The sequence below is a fragment of the Ornithorhynchus anatinus genome, chromosome 6, assembly GCF_004115215.2.
Source record: "Ornithorhynchus anatinus isolate Pmale09 chromosome 6, mOrnAna1.pri.v4, whole genome shotgun sequence".
Taxonomy (NCBI): Eukaryota; Metazoa; Chordata; class Mammalia; order Monotremata; family Ornithorhynchidae; genus Ornithorhynchus; species Ornithorhynchus anatinus.
Window position 1 is genome coordinate 28,226,036 of NC_041733.1, and position 17,055 is coordinate 28,243,090.

The window sequence follows — 17,055 nt, forward strand, 5'->3', positions numbered from 1 at the left end:
AATGTAATTTGGAATCTCTTCGCTCATCTCTTTTGGCTTCTGTGCTGCCAACTCTCGGACAGTTAAAACCCCGACGACAAGATGCTGCCATTCCCCTCTGCCAACCACACCACTTCCCGCTTGTTTCCAGATGGCAGGCCAGGCTGAGTTGCAGAGAGACTGGGATTTAGTGCAAAAGACCTGGGGCTGAGCAGATTAGGATGGATGTGTGACAGACCAAAATACCTCCAAAGCTCCCTGAGCATTTTCCCCAAGAAATGCCCTCTTCCCTTAACTCTCCTTAAGGATGTGACCCTTCAAAGGAAGGGGAAGAGGACATTTAATGTGTAGTCTGTTATGTGGTACTTAAAATATTTGAATGGTTTTCATTTCCCTCTGGAAAAAGCCACTCATAGGGAGTTCATTTGTTTGCTCTCCGTGGAAACTATTGAAGTGACCTATTTGCAGTGAATCATTCGGACCCTAAACATGCTGGGAAATTGATACTGTATTGATAGCCTAACCACCAAAGATGGAGCATTGTATAATGAATGTTTACACACCATCAAGTCCACAAACATTAAATATCTTACATGATAGAATTTTTCTCATCCTGTAATTTATCTCAATTTTCCCATTACATTCTCCTATTTTCTTTTCCAGCTTTACTCACAGACAAACCTCCTAAGCCACTGTTCCCCATGGAGAACCAGCCAAGTGTTATAGATGTCCAGCTGGGTAAGTCCCCGTCTGGGAATAATAGATCCTAAACATCCACTCTGTTAGCAGATGGGAAAAATTACATTTACTGAGGAAAGTTTATTGTCACTATCACATGCAAATCGATTTGCATCTTTGCATTTAAAACTGTAGAGTTAACTGCAGCAGCAGTTAAAGGAAATGGATTTGTGAGCACCAAAGAATGGTAATACTAATTGGTTACCTTAGGTTTTGAAAGAGTAGCTTAACAGTTCTTTTTAACTCTATGATAGATTAAATGAAGTCGGCAATGATTTGTTAACCAAGAGTTGTTTTCCTAGGGAGTTCTAATTCCTGCCAGACACTATATAGTTCCTGCAGAAACAAGTGTTTCAAGATGGAAAGACACAGAATTACAATGAGTTGATCAGTTTCTTTTCAATGGCAAAATTGAAGTCTTCTTTAAAACTTGTTTTCCATTTGACTATATGTGAATCAAATGGTGCTGGGAAGGGAAGAGTTTAGCTACTGAATTCCTAGATGCTAATGTTTCTTCCAGTCCCAAATCAAGATACAGAATGTTGAACCTCTTACTTATATAACCCCAACCACAAATCTGTGTTACAAATTCTCATATTTTTAAAACATGAGCTCTAAACACAGGAGCCATGTGCCATCTTACTTGAAACTGTGTATTTTAATATTAAATATGGCCTTTAATCTAGGATGCAAGCTTTCGTCTGTCCTTTAGCTCTCTAAGAAAAACTACACATTTCTTTGACTCAACAACAGAAACCCAAGAAAATTTCAATGTACTGAGCCAGAGTCTTAGATTTTAGATTTATTTATTGCAACCAATACTTGGGATTGGGGAAAGAGCTGGGGCGGCCAAATTGGCTCCAAATATTCATCCCTTGAAGCACTTTTTGACCGGTCTTGAAACTCGAAGCCTCAAAATGATGTTTATATATTTGTAAGGAAAGAGCATGCAGTCAGTGATCTTAATTGAAATGTATTACTGTTATTGGTGCAGTATAGCAAAACTAGCACAGAGCCATCCAGATAATTTAGCACAAAGATAATGGAAAGGAGAAAGACTGAATGAATTATCCTGCAGGTAGCTGGTAATAGTGGTGAAGACTTCGCCCATTTTTTCTTAATTGGCAATAATTGATGTACTGTGTAAATAGGTTGTTTTTACAAAATCACCCCATTTTTGATGAAATTCAAACCAGAAGTTTCAAATGCAGTGAAGCCCTAACAAACTGTATATCTTAAAAAAACTGACTTTACTAAATAGCCCAATAAATTATTCTTGTTGAAAACTGAAACATAGGAGCAGCATCCCAAGCTTCCATCTTTCTTCTTTCTCTCTTAGTGGCCATGAAATTTGGTGAGTTGGGCAAGAGGCAAGAATGAAGCAAAGACCTTGCTGAAGGAGGAAGTGTGGGATTATAGTCCTGCCGAAAATAAGATGAGCATGCTTTGGGCTTCCTCTACCCTGGAGGTAGAAATCCAAGCATCTAAAAGAAACAAAAGCATCAGGGCATGCTGGAGATTTAGTCAGGATAACCTTAATTTCAGGAATTCATATCTCTTTTTTTAATTGCTAGGTACAGTCTACAAAACCCAGCACTTTCCCTACTAAGGCAGTACATGTGGTCCACCTAGTTATAATTCATAAAGCATCTACTGAGTTGTCACTAGGTGAACTTCAGTATGTGAAGTAGTAACTTCCATATATTGGTGTTTTTTAAAATGATATCTGTTGTGTTTACTATGTGCCAGGCACTGTACTAAGCTCTGGGGTAGACACAAGCTAATCAAGTTGGATGGTCACAGTCCATGTCCCACATGGACCTCAGTCCTAATCCACCTTTTGCAGATGGGTAATTGAGGCATAGAGAAGTAAAGTAACTTGCCCAAGGTCACACAGCAGACAAGTGGTGGAGTTGGGATTAGAACCCAGTTCCTTCTGACTCCTAGGCCTGTGCTCTTTCCACTAGTCCACACAGCTTCTCACAGTGCTACTTAAGTATAAAATTGTGGTTTGTTTTATGTTAATCAAGACAGATTATAAAGAGTTCTGAATGGATAGGTTTACTACCCCAGTTTAAGATCTGTGAAGAAAATGTTACTGTTTGTAGCACAATTCAGAAGCTACTTGATTAAAAAAAGAGGGATGTGCCCATCTGGCATCTTCTCTGAATAAAATGATAAAATGTATTTTCACATCATTGCACATTTCACATCACAGTTAGATGTCAGTGGAAGATTGCCTTGAAGAGAGTTGACCAATGACAGTGGAGTGCTCTTTGTAGTATAAGTTGTCATTTTAAGAAACTCAAATGCAAAAGAAAGTGGAAAAAACTGGATTAGGCCAAGTTTGACTTCCTGGCCATGATAAATGACATTAGCAATCTTTTTGGTTCCGAAAGTGGTTTCATTTCCATACCTTTCACTGCACATTTGCCAAGCAATTCAACAGGCCCAGTATCAATCCCAAACAGAAATGTAAAAAGGAAGTGACCTAAAGCTAAAGTGACCTAAAGCTATACAGAGATTTGCAGGAAAGTGTTCTTTAGCCAAACAAATAGCAAACCACTTGTGTTTCAAATTTGTATTGAAGTAAATTGGTAGATTTGACTCAATCAATTTTCCACAGCAAGAGTAAATAGCAGCTTCCGATTGCACTTTTTGCTCCTTATTTATCAGCAAAACTCTAAATTCACTTTTCATTCAAAATAAGCAGCTGTGAAATACTGTAAATCCCAACATTTTTGTGATTTTTCGAGCACATGGTTGAATGTTTTCCTGGTTTCACTTCCGCACAATTACAATAAGTAGCTGTTGGATTTAAAATTTCCTTAGAAATAAATATTGAGAGACAGTGTGTTCTAGTAGAGCACAGGTTGAGCAATCAAGAGATGGTAGTTCTAATCCTGACTTTACCACTGGTCCATTTAGTGCCTTTGGGCAAGTCACTTTTCTGTAAAATAAGGATTGAAAACTTGTTCTCCCCCACCAAGTCAGTGAGCTCCATCTGGGGCAGGGACTATGCCTGATCTGATTGTATTGTATCCATTCCAGTGCTTAGCACAGTGCTTGCCACATATCAATGCTTAGAACAGTGGTTGGCACATAGCAAGCGCTTTACAAATACCATCATTATTATTATAATAGGTACATAAATTGCCCACTTATATTTCTGACTTCACAAAGATTGGCAGTAGTAAAAAAATTTTTGTACATCTCCATATCCTAATGAATATTTTCACTTTTTCAATTCTGTGACGTAAACCATTAGTTACCCACCAGGTTTTCTGAATTTACTTAGAATTTTGCTAATACAGCATTGACAGTTAGATTGTTGGTCTACTGAGTTTAATGCTGAAAAATGATTAATTTTAAAAAGGATCCTGTCCATTTTGAGATGAGAAATGCATTCCTATCTAGTATTCAGAAAATGATTGTTTTAACACTTTATGAAAATAGCACAGGCAACTAACAGCACATTAAGTTGCCTTTAAGAACAGTTAAAAAAAAAAAAAGGAGAAAAAAATCCACCCAAATACTGACCAAAGGGAATTGGATTCAATCTCTGTTTTCAGTTTATTTTCTTCTCCTAAGGGAATAAATTTAGTAAATTTGATTTTTAACGTAATTGATGCTAATGTTCTTTTCTGCAGGTAGAAAGTAATATATTTTACAGATACAGCACCTAATTGTTATCATTATATTTGTTAAGCTCCTATTATGTACCATCTGTTGAACTAAGCACTGGGGTAGTTAATCAGGTCAGCGCTGTCCCTGTCTCACATGGAACTCACAGAGTAAGAGGAGAGAGAAAAGCCACTGGATCATCATTTTACAGATGAAGAACATGAGGCTCAGAGAAGTTAACTGACTTGCCCAAGTGCAAGTTAACTGCCCCACTGCAGTTAAGTGGCAGAACCAGGTTTTAGAACTAAGATCCTCTGACTTCCAGATCTATACTCTTCTCACCTTTATTACCAAACTGTTTAAATAATAGTGCAGCATATAGGATGCAAGGAATTTATTGGAGAGGAAGAAAGATACTTCTCCTTAACTTGCTTTCTATGACCTAAATTTTGCAGAGTTTGATTGGGCTTCAAATCCAGTATATAGCTTGCTTATAAACAGTAGTCTGTGAAAAAAGTTTATTGTGGGTAGTAAGTACAAATAGAGGTTTCTTTCACTAGTACACCCAAATCTGTACCACAGATACACCCTAAATCTTTAAAGACAAAAGTTTTCTCTGTGGTACACTTAAAAAGGTAATCTGTAAAAAAAGCTCTTATTTCAGCCAAATTTTTCAACTATCCCTTGTGAATGTGGTTTCTCTTCAAAATAAATATTACCTCTAATCACTCAATTAAATGGGCTAAACCTTTGGAAACCGGAGAAGAACAATCACGAAATAATAGTCATGTGAGTAGTATTTGCCATGAATATGACTTGCTTGCAATTTTATATAAAGCTGACCTTAAGGTCTGTGGCCATTATTCTAGCTGTATATACTTTTATTTGTTTCCCCCTAAAGTGTATAAGCTTCTCATGGGCAGGAAATGTGTCACTTGGATATTCTGTACTTCCCAAACACCTAGTGCTGTGCCCTGCATCAAGTGGGCAATCAATAAATGTGACTGCTACTCCTAATACCACCATGACCACCACCTTTTTGGGCTTTGAGCGTGGGGCGATCCAGGAAGACCTTCCTGGCTAACCTGGACAGCACCTTTCCATCCCACCTCTGGGGCTGTTGATACTGGGCAAAAGGGAAAAGACAAGTAGCAGTACAGATGTATTAATGCGAGAGAGGAAAATAAATACTTTTGCCTCCTGGTAGCCGCAGCTCCAAAGGAAGGCCTAGATGATTGCTGGGAGTGCCTTGGTAGGTGGGCCTTGGGTAAATGGCCAGTCTATGTAATGGGTATTTTCCCTTTGTGAACAGTAAGGATTTGGTCTTACGGGACTCTGAATTTTCTTCTTCTGAATTTACTAAAGATCAAAATTCTTACAGTGCCCTAAAAAAACAGTAAATATAGACCCTTTCCTCCTTGTTTGCTCTTTGCTGAAGCCCTGAGGTCCATATGACCATCAGAGAGAATCAAAACACTTGAGCAGTCCAAATCAATTGCGTTATCTCAGATGTTTTTTTAAGCCAAGCATTTCATTCCCACTTGGGTCTTCTCTGTGTTGTAATCTTTTTCTATTTTTTCCCCTTTCACTTCAATCCTCATTCAGTACTTTTTACTGGTATAAATCAACTAGGGTATTCTAATTAATGTTTGATGAAATTGGGCTGCTTATTTGCTTCTGGCTAAAATCTTCTCTTCATTTATGACAGTTAATCCAGAACAGAAATTGATTCTTCAAACAAATCAGTATTCACTGGAAATTATTTTAGATCCCCAAAGAGACCTCCTTATTTAGTCAGTTCAGGAGACTGAAGAAAAACTGAAAGCAAGATCAATGATCAGGCTGACAGCAAAAATGTGCAGGTGGTACTTTGCAAATCAGCAATTTCCAGGGAATTTTGTCTCCCCTTGCTCTCTTGTCTTTTCCGATATCTGGATTCCAATATGAATCTATTGACGCTGGATCTTGTGGATCAATCTCCTTGAAGATGTCATATGGCATCCCCGAGGCATCAATTTTGAGCCAGGATTATGGTTTCAATAATCACAGTTGGTAGGATTCTATGTGATATCTCTAAAGGAGGAGAAGGGATGCTCTCTCGCCCCTGCCAGTGGGGATACAGAATGCAGTGAGTGAGTAGGTGGACAGAAGTGCAGCATGCTGCTAAGTACTTAAATGGTCTTTACCCATGTTATCAACCAATGGTATTTATTGAGCTTCATACTAAGTGCCCGGGAAAGTACAATATTAATAGATTTGGTCGACCCATTTCCTGCCCACAGCGTTAGCCAGGATCAAACAGAACTGAAACTAATCCTGATACCTAGAGCTTTGTTGTGCTTATCAAACAGTTTTGAAGCATGGTGTCTGTGTGTTGCCTTTAAGAGAACATTTGCTTCTTTAAGGTTATGAGGGGAAAGTTTGATAGGGATTATCTAAATCAGTGAAACATTTTTCCCAGTTTTGGATAGAGTTGGCCACTGTTTCGAAAGCTAGACTGTCGGTTCCTTGTTATCCTTAATTTGGACTGAATATAACCTGATAGAGTGCTGTAGAAAACACCACCATCCTTCCTGCCCCCCAAATCCACAACCTTGGCATTATCCTCCACTCATCTCTCTCACTGAACCTACACAATCAATCTCTCACCGAATCCTGCCTGTTCTGTCCTCACAACATCACTAACAATGGCCCTTTCCACTTCTTCAAACTACTGCTGTGCTAATCCAAGCACTATACTCCACATTGACTGTTGCATCAGCCTCCTCACTGACCTCCCTGTCTCCTGTTTTTCCAGACTCCACCCCCACTTCACTCTGCAGCCAGGATTATTTTTCTTAAAAGCTGTTCAGTATGTGTCTCCTCACTCATTAAGACCCTCCAGGAGTTGCCCATCCATCCACCTTTCTGTCAAAAAGAAATTCCTTACTGTCAACTCCGAAGCACTCAATCAGCTGACTCCCTGCTACTTTACCTCACTGATTTCCAATGTGCATATCTATAATTCTATTTATTTATATTAATGTCCAGTTACTTGTTTTGATGTGTGTATAAATATAATTCTATTTATTTATATTGATGCCTGTTTACTTGTTTTGATGTCTGTCTTCCCCCTTTCAGACTTTAAGCTTGATGTAGGCAGGGATTGTCTCTATTGCTGAATTGTACTTTCCAAGCACTTAGTACAGTACTCTGCACACAGTAAGTGCTCAATAAATATTAACTGACTGATTGAATGAACGAATACTACAACCCAGTCCTTACACTTTACCCCTGTAACACCAACCTGCTCACTGTACCTTGATCTTGTCCATTCCCTGCCTACCTTCTGCCTACATCCTCCATCTCTCTCTGTGTATACAGCAGACCCCCACTCTCCCTACCTTCAAAGCCTATTAAAATCACATCTCCTCCAAGTCTCCTCCTCCAACTAAGCTCATTTCCTCTGCTCCCTCTCTGTCAATGTCAGTGGAATTTATTGAGCACTTAATTTGTGCAGAACACCTTATTAAGCACATTGGAGGGTACAATACAGTAGAGTTGATAGACATGTCCCCTGCCCACAAAGACTGCTCACAGTCTAGAGAGTGAAGCAGACATTAAAATAAATTATGGGTATATGCATAAGTGCTGTGGGGCCAAAGGTTGGGTGAATGTCACATTTTTAAAGGATACAGCTTCAAGTGCATGAGCAACACAGAAGGGAGAGGTATAGGGGAAAAGATGGCTTAATCAGGGAAGGCCTCTTAGAGGAGATATGATTTTAATAAGGCTTGCCTGCATCTCTACCCTTGCAGCATTTGATACTCATCCCATTTTAATCCTACAGTACTTGTGTATGTTTCTGTAATTTATTTTAGTGCCTCCTTGTGGGCAGGGAATGTGTCTACCAAGACTGTTCTATTGGCTCAGTGGAAAGACCCCGGGCTTGGGAGTCAGGGGTCATGGGTTCGAATCCCGGCTCTACCACTTGTCAGCTGTGTGACTGTGGGCAAGTCACTTAACTTCTCTGTGCCTCAGTTACCTCATCTGTAAAATGGGGATGAACTGTGAGCCTCACCTAGGACAACCTGATTACCCTGTATCTACCCCAGTGCTTAGAACAGTGCTCTGTACATAACAAGCGTTTAACAAATACCAACATTATTATGATTACTCTCCCAAATGTTTAGTATAGTGCCCTACACACCATAAGTGCTCAATGACATTTATTGGTATAAATACCTACCTTAAGATTTCATCTTGTGTTCATCAACTAGTTTGAACTCAGAAAATGGCATATCAAGCGCTTACTATGTGTAGAGCATTATACTAAGCACTTGGGAGAGTACATTATGAGAGAGTTGGTAGACACATTTCCCTGCCCACAGCAAGCTTATGGTCTACCACTAATTGATTGAATGAGGAGGGAGGAAGTTCCAGACAGTAGGAAACGTGTGAGCAAGAAAACAAAAGTGGGAGAATCAAGAGTGAGGAGATTAGCTAAAAAGAAGTGAAGAGCAAGAGCTGGAGTCTAGGTTAAGCCTTGATAAACCCTTTTGTTCTTGGTCAGAAACAATATTGAAGTTCTCCTGGGATTGTTGAATCCCTGGTGTTTTGAAAATTGATTGGGTAACCCCACCACGTGCTTTTACCATTTGATTTAGAAAGACTAATAGCACACATTCACTTTTTAACATCTGAGCATCTCCCTTTAGGCATCCACTCTGTGTTGTCTGAGAAACCTATCTATTACATGTTATTATTAGTCATGTTGCCAGAGAGCACAAGTTGTTTATGGGATTCTCATAGTGTTAATGGTAAATGGAGTTGATATTTTTTCCAAAATACTCTTTTAGCCTAAGCATTTCATCAGAGCACTAGTTCCGTTAACCATGTTACGCACTAGAGGAAACAGATGGCTAATCTTCAGTTAGAGGAGACAAGCAGAAAAATCGTAAGTAGGCTGCCTCTCCTCTTTCTGTTATCACCTCACATAAGGCCAATTTCCAATCTGTTTTCCAACAGGGTGTTCTATCTAAATCATGGTCAAAAATAATAAATGTTTTCAAAGGTTCAAAAGGATTGGATGATGAATATCTTTGGCAGCAAAATGTGGATTAATTCAAAAGAATTTGTTTCCTTGTCCTCCCCTTTGTAGTAGTAATAATTATGGCATTTGTTAAGCGCTTACTATGTGCCAGGCACTGTACTAAGCACTGGGGTAGATATAAGCAAATTGATTGGACACAGTCCCTGTCCTATGTGGGACTCACAGTCTCAATCCCCATTTTACAGATGAAGGTACTGAGGCCCAGAGAAGTAAAGTGACTTGCCCAAGGTCACACAGCAGGCAAGTGGCAGAAGTGTGATTAGAACCTGTAACATTCTGACTCTCAGGCCCATGCTCTATCCACTACACCATGCTGCTTCTTCTAACTATGTTTGTATTTCAAGCATATTTCAGTCACAGGTCGATCAAGCCCCATTGGGGTTTTGAAAACATTTTTGGTGATTTTTTGAGAAGTGCAAAAGGGACAAACAAAGTTTTCCAGAAATATGTGGCCTTAAAGAGTCAGAAACACTTTATGTTTCCATGTTCTTTTGGAAGGTGCCTGGGCCTTGTAGTCAAAAGACCTGGGTTCTAATCTCAGCTCTGCCACTAGTCTGCTGTGTGACCTTGGGCAAATCACTTAACTTCTCTGTGCCTCAGTTACCTCGTCTGTAAAATTGGGATTAAATCTTCATCGGTCCTGTTTAAATTGTGAGCCCCATGTGTGACAAGATCTGGCTCCCATCTGACTATTGTGTATCTTCCTTAGTGCATAGGACAGTGCTTGGCACATAGTGCTTAACCAGTGTAATAATAATAAGAATAAGAATGTCAAATCAGAAAAGAAAAACAGAGAAACCATTCCAAGGTTTCATTTAGGTTGTCAAAAGGGACAGGAAGAATAGAAATTGTTGATAAGTTTTTTAATACAGTATAGGAACATCTATACAATCAAGCTTAGGATCATCTGGCAAAGCATAGATTACTGTTTCTCAGTGACATGCTGTAGCAGTACATGAGTTAGAAGAGAACATCATATGCCAACTCAGCAATCCATTTCCCAGCTCACTATAAAGTGGAGAGTGTCAATGATATTAAGACTAAAAATCAAAAAAAAAGAAAAAGATGAGCCAGGAATTTATGATTCTGATTATTTAGCCCTGACGTTAAGCTTAAATGTCACATATCCAAAGATACCGTTACAGTAAATCTAAAGTATGAGTAATAGTTATTGTGATATATATTCCTATATTTATAGAAGTTACGTGAATGTGTATAAACTCAATCAACCTTTCATCCACCACCAATTCAAAAACATTCTCCTGGTTTGTTTTCAGTGAATTTGTAGCTAGACATTGCAGTGCATTCACAGCGTTCTTTATCCCTTTGACATTTCCAGGGTTCTTTGCCCTAAATCCTGGCTGAAATAACCTCAAGAATCAGTTTAGGAGTGCCCGGCTCCCCATTACCTTCCTCTGGGCCCTAAAGCCAACCACCACTGCCTGAACTGGGACTGGCATGTTGGATTTCCCTGACTATCAAACCCAAACTTCCTGCACCTAATCACTGCCTCCAACCCTCATCTCAAACCCAGGCATCTCCCTGAAGACAAGAAGATAGTTCAGGTGTAGCCTACCAAGGCCTTTCGAGGCTGGCTACAGGAAGCTTGTGGTGAAAGCTTGCCCTCCTATTCCTTGGCTTCCCAGGTCCACACTTGTTCATGGGACCTGGAGGTTCTCTTCCAACCCCTACTACAAGCAGACATCAAGATCAAAAATATTAGTATTTTTATGGCATTTGTTAAGCCCGCCACTGTTCTAAGCATTATGGTAAAAGAGAAGCAGTGTGGCTTAGTGGAAAGAGTATGGGCCTGGGAGTCAGGGGACATGCGTTCTAATCCTGGCTCCTCCACATGTCTGCTGTGTGACCTTGGGCAAGCCACCTAACTTCTCTGTGCCTCAGATACCTCATCTGTAAAATGAGGAATAGACTGTGAGCCCCATGTGGGACAACCTGATTACCTTGTTTCTACCCCAGCGATTAGATTATTAGATTAGATTACGTTTGGCACAAAGTAGGCACTTAACAAATACCATTATTATTATTATTATTATTATTATTATTATTATTATATTAGGTAATCCAATTGGACACAGTTTCTCTCCCATATGGGGCTTACAGTCTTAATCTTTATTTTACAAATGAGGTAACTGAGGCACAGAGAAGTAAAGGGACTTGCCCAAAGTCACCAGGCAACAAGTGGCAGAGACGGGATTAAAGCCCAGGTCCTTCTGACTCCCAAGCCTGTGCTTTAACCGCTAGGCTTTTAACAGGCAACTTGCAAGTACTCTTTATGCATTATTCAGTGCTTAGAACAGTGCTTTGCACATAGTAAGCACTTAACAAATACCATCATTATTATTATTATGAATCAAATATCAAGTAAACAATTCCTGAGTGAAAAAACAATTCCCGAGTGAAAACCAAATCTTGTAGTTTTCTACACCCCAAGACACGTTTTGCTTTCTCTTCACTATCCCCAGGTTCATGTCCCTTTGGTCCTTTTCCCTCTTCTCTCGGGATATCCCTGAATTCAGTCTCACGTTCTCTGAGGTTTTTTGAATTCCAGGGCAGATCTCTGCCATTTCTTTCCCTCAGAGGCAGGAGTCTGGCTTTTCAGGAACCTTAATTTGTTTGCTCTTATATCTTCCAGGTGTCTTAAACTTCCAGGGTCACAAATCAGGTCCCTCCCTACGCCCTGTGACCTTCCAGGGTTTATAGTTCGGAGGTTTCCCTGTGCTCTGGCCTCCTGGCTTTATGGCACAAACCTTTCTTCTCCCTAAAAGTGGAAAAGGGTCTCTAACTCCAGCCACCTGGCCCAACTTCATCCTTCCCATCACTTCCGTCTGAGTGACTCAGTGTCAAGTTATACTTTCCAAGCACTTAGTATAGTGCTAAGACCAAGACCTGCCGGTTTCACCTCTACAATATCGCCAAGATCCGCCCTTTCCTCTCCACCCAAACGGCTACCTTACTATTGCGGGCTCTCGTCATATCCCGGCTAGACTACTGTGTCAGCCTTCTCTCTGACCTCCCTTCCTCCTCTCTCGCCCCGCTCCGGTCTATTCTTCACTCCGCTGCCCGGCTCATCTTCCTGCAGAAACGATCTGGGCATGTCACTCCCCTTCTTAAACAACTCCAGTGGTTGCCTATCGACCTCCGCTCCAAACAAAAACTCCTCACTCTAGGCTTCAAGGCTCTCCATCACCTTGCCCCTTCCTACCTCTCCTCCCTTCTCTCTTTCTACCGCCCACCCCGCACGCTCCGCTCCTCTGCCGCCCACCTCCTCGCCGTCCCTCGGTCTCACCTATCCCGCCGTCGACCCCTGGGTCACGTCCTCCCGCGGTCCTGGAACGCCCTCCCTCCTCACCTCCGCCAAACTGATTCTCTTTCCCTCTTCAAAACCTTACTTAAAAATCACCTCCTCCAAGAGGCGTTCCCAGACTGAGCTCCTCTTCCCCCTCTACTCCCTCTGCCATCCCCCTTTACCTCTCCGCAGCTAAAGCCTCATTTTCCCCTTTTCCCTCTGCTCCTCCACCTCTCCCTTCCCATCCCCACAGCACTGTACTCGTCAGCTCAACTGTATATATTTTCGTTACCCTATTTATTTTGTTAATGAATTGTACATCGCCTTGATTCTATTTAGTTGCCATTGTTTTTACGAGATGTTCTTCCCCTTGACGCTGTTTAGTGCCATTGTTCTTGTCTGTCCGTCTCCCCCGATTAGACTGTAAGCCCGTCAAACGGCAGGGACTGTCTCTATCTGTTGCCGACTTGTTCATCCCAAGCGCTTAGTACAGTGCTCTGCACATAGTAAGCGCTCAATAAATACTATTGAATGAATGAATGAATGAATATAGTGCTCTGCACATAGTAAGTGCTCAATAAATATGACTGAATGAATGAAAGTTAATACCATGTGCAGTGTTAGAAGCTACATAATTAAACTTCCTTCTGAGAGGTGAGTTGGAGTCACAGCCCTAATCTCTTAGACATTTCCTTTCCAAGTAAAGCACAGTAACCTCTTCAGGTTGTCTGATGCATTTTCTTTCTGGCTGGAGGTGAGTCCACCTGCTCCTAATGGGGATTTTGCCTTTTAGCATCAATATGTTCCATAAGATTTTATCTTTATGAGAAGTTAGCTGTGAGATTTCCTCAGGCTGATGATTAGGAAGACTCAGGAAGGGGGCAGAATGAATGTGACCTTGGGAAATTATGTCAAACTCCTAGCAGAAGGGAATATTTATGTCAAGAGACAGTTCCCTTGGCCATTATGCCTTAAATGAAGGGAACTAGAGAGTAGTGTGATAACTCTAGTTCAGGTGAATTGTGGTAGGGGTAAATTTCAATTGTAGAGTAAAACCTCACTGATTCAATAACTTCGCTAAAGGGGAGAAAGTCCAGTCTGAGTTAGTGAAAATCAAATACTACAAGTGTGTTAAATGAAGTTTTATTATAAAACCTAGGGAAGCAGCATAGCCTAGTGGAAAGAGGCCAGACCTGGCAGTCAGAGGACACGTAACTGCAGTGTGACCATGGGCAAGTCACTTAACTTTTCTCTGCCTCAGTTTCATCAATTGCCAAGTGGGAATTCAATACCTGTTCTCTCTCTTACTCAGGCCCCATATGGGCTCTGATCATCTTGTGTCTATCCAGTGCCTGGACTCGTAGTAAGTGCTGAACAAACACCACAGTTACTCTCTAGATTGTAAGATGATTGTGGGCAGGGAACACGTCCACCAACTCTGTTGTACTGTACTCTCCCAAGTTCTTAGGGAACACGTCCACCAACTCTGTTGTACTGTACTCTCCCAAGTTCTTAGGGAACACGTCCACCAACTCTGTTGTACTGTACTCTCCCAAGTTCTTAGAACAGTGTTCAGCACACGGTAAGTAAGGGAGCAGAGGGAAAAGGGCTCTGGAAAAACATTCCAGATTAGTCAAGTCTGAATTGTTGGTGTTTCGTTACAGGGCCTCATCTATTACAGGCTATTCATAGAGCTTCAGACATTATTTGGAGATTTTTCTGTCCCTATCATGGCAGCAAGGATCTCCTTCTATAGATTGAAAGCTCGCTGCGAGCAAGGATTGTGTTTACCAACTCTAGTGTTTTGTACTTTCCCAATCATTTAGTACACTGCCCTGTATCATTAATTCATTCCATTTTATTTGAGTGCTTATTGTGTGCAGAGCACTGTACTAAGCATTTCTGGACACAGTAAGCACTCTGTAAACACCACTGATTGTGAGAGAGAGGCAGTGTAGAATAATGGAAAGAGTGCGAATCTAGGTGTCATAGGACCAGGGTTCAGGTTGCAGGTGTGCCATGCTGCTGTGTGATTTGGGAAAAGTCGAACTGAGCCCGATTATCTGATATCCAACATTTAGCATAATGCTTGGCATAGAGTAAGTGCTTAATAAGTACCACCAAGATCATTATTACTTAACCTTTTCATGTATGTCTCCCTTTATACAAAATAATGATAGTAATATCATCATCTCCCTACCAGATAAGAATATTGTAAAGAATGTAAAAGCACTATATAAAATAAATGTTTTCATTATCATCATTTTATTATTAATAATAATAATTAAAAGCTCTTTCAAGGTCACTCAACAAGTGGCAGAAAAGGAAGTGAAATTGAAGTTTGCTAATTTCCAATCAATTGCTTTCTCAGTCTCTTAGGCATCGTTACTTGTCTTTCTCCTTATGTTTCACTACAAAACATGTACTTTCACCTTCTGTTCCATCTGTTAACAAATGTCCAGACTCTGGTGAAATAATTATCAGTTGTTATAAAAATCAACCTCATACCTTCGTATCATTAACCTCATGGCTAAGATAGGATTTTTTATTTCCCATTGAGACAAAGCATGACTGCCATTCAAAATCCCAGATTCCAAACCATTCATAATGTAGAACAAAATCTGACTGCACAACTTGTCTGATATTCCTACAGTTTTTTTGCCCATCATCAGTAAGTATAATCTCCATTTTTTCAATTGTAGGAATATATTTAATAGTGTTATGATGGCTGATTTTAACTTTGTGTAAAATGACAGTGTATATTTGCTTTCTTTTTTATTTCAGCATGGGCTTTTATTTTCTTAAACTATGTTTTCCTGAAACCACTATATCTTATTATTTATTGTATCATATATTATTTTCCTGAAATTAAGTATATCTTCTCTATCAGTATTTACTGAAATATTTTTTATCAATATGGAATCATATTACCATGTGAAGGCATAGAAGTCAGGAATACATTTGGACTTTGCTTTGCATACATGTGACAGTTATGGAATAATAACTATACACAATACACAGTTTCTGTCACATTATTTTTCCTCTCCAGGAACTACAGAACTCAATGTGGTACTGCATGAATTACTTCTCAATCCAGGTTTAGTAGCCCATAAAAATGTTTAAGACTCCCCTTTAACACAGTTTTAATTGCTTTGTTTATTTGTGCTTCTCTGTAGGGAATAATAGAAGTGCATTTTCAGAAATTGATCTTAAGAAGTTTCATGAATAATTAGTTGACCTGATCCTACCAGGGAAAAGAAAGTAGGCTGATTCCATTTGAAAGGGGCATTAACCCTCTCTAGCTAACAGATTGTCATTTAGAGGACAGAGAATGCCAGTATACTGAATATATGGCCATATCCTAACAGAGAAAATCCACCCAAATCTGGTACATTATTTGGAGTTTTATAGTTTTCCACATTAATCCTGGTCATTGGAGCCATGTGTTAAAGTAAGCAACTTGCTGTCCCTTACCCCATCGTGCTCTATAGTATCTAAACAGATAATAATAATAATGTTGGTGTTTGTTAAGCGCTTACTATGTGCCAAGCACTGTTCTAAGCACTGGGGTAGACACAGGGGAATCAGGTTGTCCCACGTGGGGCTCACAGTCTTAATCCCCATTTTACAGATGAGGTAACTGAGGCACAGAGAAGTTAAGTGACTTGCCCAAAGTCACACAGCTGACAAGTGGCCGAGCCGGGATTCGAACCCATGAACTCTGACTCCAAAGCTCGTGCTCTTTCCACTGAGCCACGCTGCTTCTCTAAGATGCTTTTTCAATACCCAAAAGCCTTTTATGATTATTTCAGCACCCCTGCAGAAGTGGGTGCAACTTTCACAAACTCTGTTACCCTCAGGACCCCTGAACTATTGCAAAAACGACAGGCCTGAGAGTCAGAGGTCCTGGGTTTTCATTCTGACTCCGCCACTTGTCTGCTGTGTGATTTTGAGCAAGTCACTTAACCTCTCTGTGGCTCAGTCTCCTCATCTGCAATATGAGGATTCACAGCTTGTTCTCTTTCCTATTTAGACTTTGATCTCTATGTGCCCCATAGTTCAGTGCTTGGCACAATGTAAGCAGTGAATAAATATCATTATTGTAATTATTATTATTATTAGCATCATCATCATCATGGGTTTAGACTCATCTCCATTTGCAGGTGTAGATTGGCAGTGTCATGGGGATCCACTGTTCAAGCTGAAACCCTTGTTGAAATGTGTTCCTTTTTGAAGTGTTTGTTTTCTTGCTGTTAGTTGTTTGGATGACATAAAGAGCTGATATATTTTAATCAGTCTCTGTTGGCATACACAT

General features: G+C 40.2%; 1 protein-coding gene across 1 annotated transcript in view; it reads left to right on the forward strand.

Moving 5' to 3' along the window:
- Positions 1 to 17,055, forward strand: part of IL1RAPL2 (interleukin 1 receptor accessory protein like 2) — a 667,749-nt gene that overhangs the window by 516,270 nt on the left and 134,424 nt on the right. Inside the window, exon 6 of the mRNA XM_029067875.2 lies at positions 643 to 717. Coding sequence (XP_028923708.1) covers positions 643 to 717 — 75 coding nt within the window. The remainder of the gene's footprint in view (positions 1 to 642; positions 718 to 17,055) is intronic.